Source organism: Chaetura pelagica, unplaced genomic scaffold (genome assembly GCF_000747805.2).
Source record: "Chaetura pelagica isolate M959 unplaced genomic scaffold, ChaPel_1.0 scaffold441, whole genome shotgun sequence".
Lineage (NCBI taxonomy): Eukaryota > Metazoa > Chordata > Aves > Apodiformes > Apodidae > Chaetura > Chaetura pelagica.
Genome location: NW_009952164.1, coordinates 121,614 through 130,892, shown reverse-complemented (window position 1 = coordinate 130,892; position 9,279 = coordinate 121,614). Strand labels below are relative to the sequence as shown.

At 53.4% G+C, this 9,279-nt stretch overlaps 1 protein-coding gene across 1 annotated transcript in view; it reads left to right on the top strand.

Moving 5' to 3' along the window:
• LOC104397325 (von Willebrand factor A domain-containing protein 5A-like) overlaps positions 1–9,279 on the top strand; it is a 20,872-nt gene extending 11,593 nt beyond the window's left edge. The window contains exons 3-18 of the mRNA XM_010007276.1: positions 2,342–2,525; positions 2,629–2,851; positions 3,407–3,549; positions 3,701–3,815; positions 4,236–4,363; positions 4,665–4,753; positions 5,217–5,361; positions 5,673–5,752; positions 6,269–6,377; positions 6,680–6,844; positions 6,990–7,093; positions 7,431–7,612; positions 7,786–7,992; positions 8,478–8,701; positions 8,891–9,017; positions 9,200–9,279. Of these exons, the coding sequence (XP_010005578.1) occupies positions 2,342–2,525; positions 2,629–2,851; positions 3,407–3,549; positions 3,701–3,815; positions 4,236–4,363; positions 4,665–4,753; positions 5,217–5,361; positions 5,673–5,752; positions 6,269–6,377; positions 6,680–6,844; positions 6,990–7,093; positions 7,431–7,612; positions 7,786–7,992; positions 8,478–8,701; positions 8,891–9,017; positions 9,200–9,279 (2,305 nt within the window). The remainder of the gene's footprint in view (positions 1–2,341; positions 2,526–2,628; positions 2,852–3,406; positions 3,550–3,700; positions 3,816–4,235; positions 4,364–4,664; positions 4,754–5,216; positions 5,362–5,672; positions 5,753–6,268; positions 6,378–6,679; positions 6,845–6,989; positions 7,094–7,430; positions 7,613–7,785; positions 7,993–8,477; positions 8,702–8,890; positions 9,018–9,199) is intronic.

Genomic DNA, 9,279 nt, shown 5'->3' with positions numbered 1-9,279 from the left:
CACTGCCCCCCTGCCCCCCCGCCTGCCCCAGCCTCTCTGTCCATCCCAGCCGTCTGCATCCCATCCTTTGCATCTTCCTGCCTGACCGAACATCTCCTGCTCTGTCTCCATCCCACCTCTGCTGCCCCTGTATCTCAAACCCTCTGCCCCATCCTCTCTCTGCCCCTTCCCATTCCATTTCTCCCTCCGTCCACCTGATTGTCAGGTTGCTGCCTCTGGCCTGGCTGCTGGTAAGTGTCTGCTTCTTTGTGCTTCACGTTGTTATTCTGTCCTTCTTTCTGCACTGGCCCTGTTCACTGGGGAGAGCCTGCCTCTATTCAGTCCATCCTTCTGTCCCACCCCTACACCCCCGAGCACTTACAACCTATTTGCTCTGTCTGTCCACCCTCTCAGCTTGGTTAAGGGGATCTTTCTGGTGCTCCCCATCCTGTCTTCCTAGGGCAGGAACTGGAGAAATTGATGCAAATGTGTCTGAACCAGAGAGATTTGTGTGCATGGGTTTTGGGTGGAATGAGGTCTCAACTCGTGGCACCTGGCCAGAAGACAGCCAGATGTCACTTGAACTATACCCTCCCCTCAGTACATTCTGGGGCTTGCTCTGCAATCATGTAATACCTGATCCTGGCCTCATTTCTCTCTTCATCATGTGCTCCCTTACTACCTGAGCTTTCAACCAGTCCCTGCAAGCTACTCCATGAACTCACATGCTCTCTCATGTGCAGCTACATTCAAGCAATGCTGTTTGTGATGGGCACCAGCCCATCACTTCTAAAATAGACCCCTCTACCTGTCCATTCATCCATTAAAAAAAAAATAAATCTCTCTGTCCACCTGTATATCCATCTATCCTAAAATGGACCTTGTCTGCCTATCTATCCATGCAGCCTTGTATGGATAACAATTCATCCATCCATCCATCCATCCATCCATCCATCCACTTTTGCTTTCACACCATCTTCCCTCCATCTTAGAATCATAGAATCATTAAGGTTGGAAGGGACCTTAAAGATCACCAAGTTCCAACCCCCCTGCCATAAGCAGGGACACCTACCAGTAGATCAGGTTGCACAAAACCTCGTCCAGCCTGGCCTTAAAAACCTCCAGGGATGGGGCATTAACAACCTCCCTGGGCAATCCATTCCAGTTCCTCACCACCCTTGTAGTGAAGAATTTCTTCCTAATATCTAACCTAAATCTCCCCTCTCTCAGTTTAAAACCATTACCCCTTGTCCTATCACTATCATTTCTCTGATGAAAAGTCCCTCCCCAGCTTTCCTGTAGGCACCTTTCAAGTACTGGAAGGTGCTCTAAGGTCTCCCTGGCACCTTCTCTTCTCTAGGCTGAACAGCCCCAATTTTCTTAGCCTGTATTCATAGCAGAGGTGCTCCAGGCCTTTGATCATCTTGGTGGGCCTTCTCGGGACCCTCTCCAACAGGTCTGTATCTTTCTTTTGCTGAGGGCTCCAGAACTGTACACAGTATTCCAGGTGTGGCCTCACCAGAGCAGAGTAGAGGGGCAGAATGACCTCCCTGGCTCTGCTGGCCACACTTCTTTTGATGCAGTCCAGGATGCTGTTGGCTCTCTCCCTTGCTGTCCCTCAGTTCTTTTCAGGATTCTCTCATAGTGGGGGTGGGATGCAGACCTCCTCCATGTGGTGATACTCCTGGTGATGCCCTAGTGCTCATGAACAAGAATTCCTGAATCTCTGGGTTTGCTCTGGCTGTACATGTTGGGGCCAACAGTCAACACAGCTGTTGGGGCTTCCAGTTATGTATGAAGGACTAGGAAATGGAAAGGAATCTTCACCAAATAGGAGGTCCTTGGTGGTTTCTGAGGATCTCCGTTCTTACAGGAGACCCTTCTTGTCTGCAGATCTCCAGACATGTGGAGGCAGAGTTTTGGACTACTGAGAAAATCCTACATCCATGATGGTGAGCTGGGGATCAAACAGCTGAGGGACATTGGGGGGATACTCCCAAAGGGGAACTGTCGCAAAGAAGGACAGGTTGCCATAGAGGGAAATATCTGCACTGGATCTTCCCAGAATGAAAAAAGGATGGAAACGGTCAAGAGCTCTACAGGAATGGGGAGAAGGGGAAGCTGTTGGGGGTGGGGGCCAGGCACTGTTCTATGGCAGGCTTAGTTCTGTGGACCCTCAGTAACATTTGTCATCTAGTCTTGGTTTCCAGGGTGGGAACAGCCACATACTAGAAGCAGCCCCCACCACCTCCTTGTGTCATTCATGTGTGCAGACGGACAGTGTGTCTTTCCCAACAACAGCAGGATCATTTTTGCTGGGAAAGAGTCTCCACGTACCCTTGTCCTCAGTGCCTCTGTGTAGTGCTGTGGTGGATGTTGCTATCCAGGATTATGTTGCTGATGTGGCCTCCGAACTCATCTACCAGAACAAAGGTCCAACCTCCACAGAAATCCTCTTTGTTTTCCCCCTGGGGCCCCACATGGCTATATACTCCTTCCAAGCCTGCAGTGAAGATGCCAAGGTTGAGGCCATGCTGCAGGATGAGGTACCAGCATCCAGAGACAAATGATTGAACCACCACAGGGGTATGGGATGAGCTGCATCACCCGCCTGGAGATCAGCTTTCTACCCTTCTCCTTCCCACCCAGGCCCAGCAGCTGCACAAGGCTACAGGGGACTGGGAGAACCTGGGCTACCTTCAGGATATGTCTATGTATCCAGGCGAGGTGTTTGTCTGCTCACTGGGCACCCTTTCCCCTGGCAGCGAAGTGGTTGTGACCTTGCGCTTTGCCCAAGAGCTGTCACGAGAGCCAGATGGAGCAGCCCGTTTTGTGCTGCCACCCACACTGCATCCCCACACAAAACACTATGGTGAGTGACCACACAAACAGGAAGGGAGAACTCTCCACCAGCAACAGCACAACCCTCGGTCATCTGCTGATCCACAGAGATTTGTCCCAGCGTACAGATATCCTGATGCAGAGATGTCCTGACGGGGAGCTGGCAGCCTAAATTTGTTCTAGATGCCCCACAAGGAATCTGTCCTCCCAGTCACACACCCCATAGAAGGGCCAGTCTATCCATGTACTTTATAAACAGACCTTATGCAATTTCCTTTTGCATGCAAAGGAGGACCCACATTTTTCCCTCATGCAGCCCATGGACACATCCATGTGTACTTCCATGAGCCTCATGAGGGAATGCACACCTCCTGCACATATTTCCCATAAACAGACTCATGGACCTTTCCATATACCTTATTGACAACCTCCAGTTCAAATCATAGAAGGGTTTGGCTTGGAAGAGACTTCAAAGTTATCTAGTTCCACCCCATGGCCATGGTCAGGGACACATTCTCTCCATATATATGGGTGCCCAATCCTGTGCGGGTCCTTTGTCCTCCCCAATGCCCTGTTTCTGTTGCAGCCTGGAACTGTGGCACTAGCAAGCTGCCCTACAGCCTGCTGCTCACCACTAGCCTCCAGTCGCCCCGTGGAGTGACCAATGTCCAGGCCAACTTCTCCCTTACCCCTTTGATCTACACTGCCCAGGACCACAGCTCTGCACAGGTATTTCCTCCTGAGTGCCAGGATCCTGGGGGAGCTGGGGAGGGGTGTCATCACTGAGAAAAGGGAATGCAGTGGGATCAGTGCCCATGCTCCCAGCTGAATGCTGGGTCTGGTTCCCTTCTCCTGTGATAACCAGGCACCCCTTCTTCAGGTCTCACTGGCTGGCACCCCTCCAGAGAGGCATGATTTGGAGCTGCTGGTGTATTATGGAGACCCCACTGCAGTCAGTATCACGATAGAGAGGGGAGACCCTGGGGCCCCTTCAGGTGAGTGCAGCTGGGGAGAAAACATGGGGACACCTCTGGGTTGCAGGAGGCATTGGGTATTCTGGGGGGTCAAGAAATTACTGGACACTGGGATGGGAATTGGAGGCATTCAGATGGGGTATTTTAGGTCCTGGGACTTCCAGGGTGGGGTGTTTGGGATAATTTGATGAGGTAGCAGGTATAACAGGATGCATTCCTGTGTTAGGGCTCACTGGGTAGAGGTACTGGAGGTACTGGATTGGAATACATGGAGCACTGGGCTGTGCCATTGGTGGACAGTACTGTAGGGTTTTGATGTACTAGTGTGGGGCATCACGGGGTCTGGGGTGGTGGAAGCTGAAAGCACAATGAGAATCAGAACCAGGATGAGAAGGGGGGGGGTCCTTATCTTGCCTTCATCTCACCTCATACCTCTTCTAGGCTCACTGCTTGGTGACCCTATGGTGTTGGTGACAGTGGCACCCAGCATCCCTGAGGCAGTGCCTGGGCAGCCCCAGTCTGGAGAGCTCATCTTCCTCCTGGACACCACTTTTCTTGAGCATGCACCGGTACCTCTGCATAGCAGGGACCAGGATAGGGTGGAGGGGCAGGTTGATGGGGAGAGGGCCAGGATGGGCATTTACACAGGGGTAAAGATGTGAGGGGGGACTGGTAGGGCTGAAATGGACCCTTTCATTTGCATAGTAGGTCCACCTTTCAGGACTGAAACAGTTCTGAAATACCTTGGGTGCCCAGGGGAGTTCAGGGCACTGACTCGTCATTCAGGGAAGTCCAGACCAGACTATGGGCAAAGGCATCTGTACCCCCCACCAGTGCCTCCCCACACTTGCTTCCTGTATCTTTCCACAGGACTCCCTACTTTTCCTCCTCAAAAGCCTGCCTCTAGGCTGCTACTTCAACATCTACTGCTATGGAGAAACCACTGTGGGCATCTTCCCGTGAGCAAATGTGGGGCAACCTGGGTGCTATGGGGCTGGAATGGGTGCTGGTGGGTAGTTGTGGTTACTGGGGGCCATGACTGGGTGCTGTGGGGCTGGACAGGTGCTGTGAGGAAGGGTTAGAGGTTGGAGGGCAGGTGTGCATGCTCTGAAATTGGCTGGTTGGTATGCGGCAAAGCTGGGTGTTGGAGTGGGTGTTGGAGGGCATGACTGGGTACTGTAGGGCAGGGCTGGATTCTGGGGACTGGATCTTTGTGGTATTCTGGGATAGCATCTCTTGGGGTTCTGTTGAACAAGGTCTTTTAGGAACTATGAAACCAGGTCTCTTGAAGAACTACTCTGGGAGAGGGTCTTGCTGAGGACTCTAGGGCATAGCTGTGGGAAGTGCTCTGGGGTAGGGACTCAGGGAGCACTGGAGCCAGCACAGAGCTGTGTCTTCTCCACACATGCTGTTCCCCTGCAGGCAAAGTGTTGAATATACTCAGGACAACGTGACCAAGGCCATGAGGTGCATCCCCTCCACTGGCTCCAGTCTGGGTGACTCCAATCTGCTGGGAACCCTCCGCTCAATCTACAACACCCCCCAACCCCGTGGGCATACACGACAGGTCTGGGTGCAGGGCATGAAGAGGTGGAGGGACAGGTGTCCCAGGAGAAGAACCCAAAGAGCTGTGGGTGGAAGGACCACCCAAAGCACATGCTGATCACAAGAGAACAAGGAGGATACTGAGGGGTGTGGGGCAATGGAGAAGTGGGTTTACATCTTTAAGGGTTTCTGTCTCTGGTTGGATGTCTCTCCCTGGGGTAGTCTCTCTCCAAGGGGTCTCTCCTGGGCTCCCTCTCTCCATTTCAGGGGCCTGATCTCCCCATTCTGGGGTCCCCATACAGGGCCCTACCACTCGTGTTCCCTCTCTCCCAGCTCTTCATCTTCATGGCCGGGCTATCCCCTGATGAGGAAGCCATTGCAGCTGAGGTGTGTCGTCACCGCAACAGCCACCGGTAATGGGGACCCTGCCCCAGTTCTCCAGTTGCCCTTTGGTTGTGCAGTCATTTCCATCCCTGATGAGGGACGGCTGCTGTTCACCAGTGCCTGTCCCAAACCTTGGGCCCCTCCAGTGTCCTGAAGACCCTTCCCACCCTGCACAGCTCCTCTGTGCCAAGCCCCCATGTCTTTTCTTGCTACTCCCACAATCAAAGCACCCTTCACAGCTTCACAGCATGAGCAGAGACTGAGGCACAGGGCTCATACAGCCTGATGTGCCCCCAAACTCTGCCTCAGCCCTACTCAATTGGCCCCAGTTCTGCCCCAAGTCCCACCTTCCCTCTGCCAGCTCCCTGTCTAACCCCAGCTCCAACCCCAGTCTGTCACTCCCTGCTTTCCTTTGCCCCGTTGTTCTGCACCCCAGCTTTGTTCCCTCAGCTGTAACTCCAGACTGTGCTCTTCAGCTCTAACACAGCATCTTTGCTCCTACCTCTGGCTCCCATTTCTGACACTTTTCCCTGCTTCCCACATAGGTGTTTCTCCTTCTTCTTCTCTGAGGACAGCGCTGCCCTGGCTACAGCCCTTGCCAAGGAGACAGGGGGTGAAGCTACCTACATCTCCTCTGACAACAGTTTGACAGCTGTGGTAGGAACCCAGAAGCCCTGTCAGGCCCCCCTCTATTCCAGATACATACAGAATTCCAAGTACCCCAGCACCTGGACTGCTCACATGCAGTAGCTGAGACCCAGCTGCCCCAGGAAGCCAGGGCCTCAGGCTTCCCCTGGCTCTACCCTACCTGTGCCCTGGGACAGACCTGACTGTGCCAAGGGAACCCAGCTGGTGCAGGCTACCCCACACATTCCACTGACCCCAGGGATACTTATCAGCCATGGGCTGAACCCTGGTGGTGTTGCAAACTGTGATGTCCTGCCCTCTGTCCCCAGGTGTTGAAGTACCTGAAACGCGCCCTCAAGCCAGCAGCTGAGGGAGTCTCACTGAGCTGGACTCTGCCCTGTGGCCTGGAAGTTGAGGTGCTGGGGGACACCCCACAGTCCATCTTTCAGGGTCAACACAGCCTCCTCTATGCCCAGATTCATGGACCAGCACAGGTGAGAGATGGGACTACAGTCACCTCCAGTTACCTCCCAGTAGCCCCTCAGTAACCACCAGTAACCTTTCAGTAACCTCCTAATATCCCCCAATAACCACCTTGTGTCTCCAGTAACCTCCAGCAGGTTTCCCATGTGTTCCCAGGATACAACAGCAGCCAAGGGTGTGCTGACCCTGCAGTACAGCCTGGATGGCCAGGAGGTCACTCACACGGTTGAATTCCCACTGCAGCCACAGGGAGATGGCCGGTGAGAGCCTGTCCTAGGGGAAGATACATCCCCCCCATTTCTAACATGGACTCCAGCTGAGAGTCCAAACAGCTTGTGCATTCTCACCTTCCACACTCAATACCAAAGTGGCAGAGAACACAGGAGTCCAAGCAAACCCTCCTTCCTGGCTTTGACCTCATAGGACCCAGGAACCTGAGCATCACTTCCCTCCAGACAGATGATGACCAAGTTTTTCCTTTGTCCACCCCTATCCCTGAAGAGAGAGAAACCACGTGTCCAGGGTCTCTCCCTGTCCACTTTTTTCAAAGTGCAGAGATGAGCCAGGTGGTCACGCCTCACCCCGCTCTGTCCCCAGGTTGGCTGGGCATCGTATGGCCACGAGATGCTTGCTGAAGAGGTTGGTGCTAGAGACTGCGAGTGGGTTTGGGGATGAACCAAGGCATCGTGCAGTTGAGATTAGTCTCACTTCAGGGATCATCTGCCCCTTCACCAGCTATGTGGGTGTTTGCACATCTCAGAGGGTCAGCTGGTACCAAGGTAAGGAATGGCAGAAAAGAGCTGGTGGGGCAGGTCTGTGGGATGTTGCCATTCCACTGGAGCTGGAACCCCAGCCACAAGACACTCTCAGTCTCATGGGGGAGGCCCCGTCACCACCAGGTGCTTCTTTCTCATGTGCTTAATTCAGCCCCTTTCCCTGTTTGCCCTTGAAGGGCCCCTGGCACTGCTGCCACCCCGCCAGACACTCATTCCCTGCCAGACTATTGAGCTCCCTGGCTCCTTGGAACACTCTTCCTGCTCTGCTAAGAGCATCTGGATCCCACCTGGCTGGCTGAGAGCAGCATGTGCATCATGGGTTGCCCTCCGTCGACTCACCGGTGGCATTGCTGTCCTGCCCAAGCAGGAGGCTTGCTCAGAAGGTATGGGACTTTGACCCAGACGGGAGGTAGAGGGATGATCTAAGGTCTTAAAGGAGGGTTCATGTCTTGCCCATAGGGAGGAAACCAATTAATTTTGCCTTTAACCCTTCCCTTAGTTACCCTTAAACCTGCAAGTCCTGCAGTGAATACCCAGCTCAGGGACATCCAAGGAGGGGACAGGGATGGTGTTGGATCATAAAGATGTATTTGGATAAAATATGTTGGGGGACTATCACAAGAGGTCTTGGGACATGGATGGGTGGGACTGCCAGGAGATGAGGCACTGTTGATGGTTGGAGGTGAGGTAGGGTTTTCCAGAAAGGGCTGTGGATGGAACTGCTCTGGGGAAATGCAGGAAGAGGCTTAGACTGCAGGTAGCTGCCCAAAGAAGAGCAGAGAGAATGTTCTGGGGCATTGCACTTGAAAATAGAGAGGTCAGCTTCCTGTGATTCTCCCAACCCTCTTGTTCACATCTTCTCCCACAGCACATAAACCACTGCCATCATCTATTTCTTGTCTCAAATATGTGGATTCCATGGATTTTCATTTGGGATCTCCAGTTTTTGGGTCTTGGACCACCAAAGCCATTGCAGAGTGTCAGGAGCTGGTAGCACTGCAGAATGTAGATGGCTCCTGGGCCCTCAGCTCAGGCTTGGCCTTGGTTCTGGAAGTTGATAAAGCTGAAATCAAGGGAAAGATGCCTGGTGAGGTAAGGGAGGAACCTCTTCATGGTAGCAGAGTGTCATGCTGGGGCAGTGGGAACCTCTTGGCTGGTGGCAATCCTGGCACCCCAAGGAAAGAAGGGATCAGAAACCACAAAGGAAGGGGTCTGAAGCAGTGAGGGGGCAGGGGAGGTGGTCAGCACTGCATGCTGTTCTGAGCCATTATTCTCCTACAGGCCACAGAGCCAAGCATCTGGGCCACAGTGCTGGCTGTGACCTGGCTGCACAGGGATAATAAGTGTTACCAAGACCTCTGTGAGCTGCTGGAGGCCAAGGCTGTGACCTGGGTGTGCAACCGAGCTGGTGAGTCTTGAGGGTGATTTTTCTGCTGATTGTCACAGCTCTCTCCAGTGGGACCTGCCTCACCCTTTCACAGGACCATGAATTCCTGGGGGCAGGTGAAGGAGTCCTGTGTCCCCTTGCTGCTTTATCTCTGTGTACTTCCTGCCAGACTCCCCATGTACCCCATCTTTCCCTGACTGCAGTGTCAGAGCTGGACAAATGCTTGGAGGCAGCCAACATGCTCCTTGGGAGCAGCGTGAAGCCAAATATCTTCAGGCTCTGA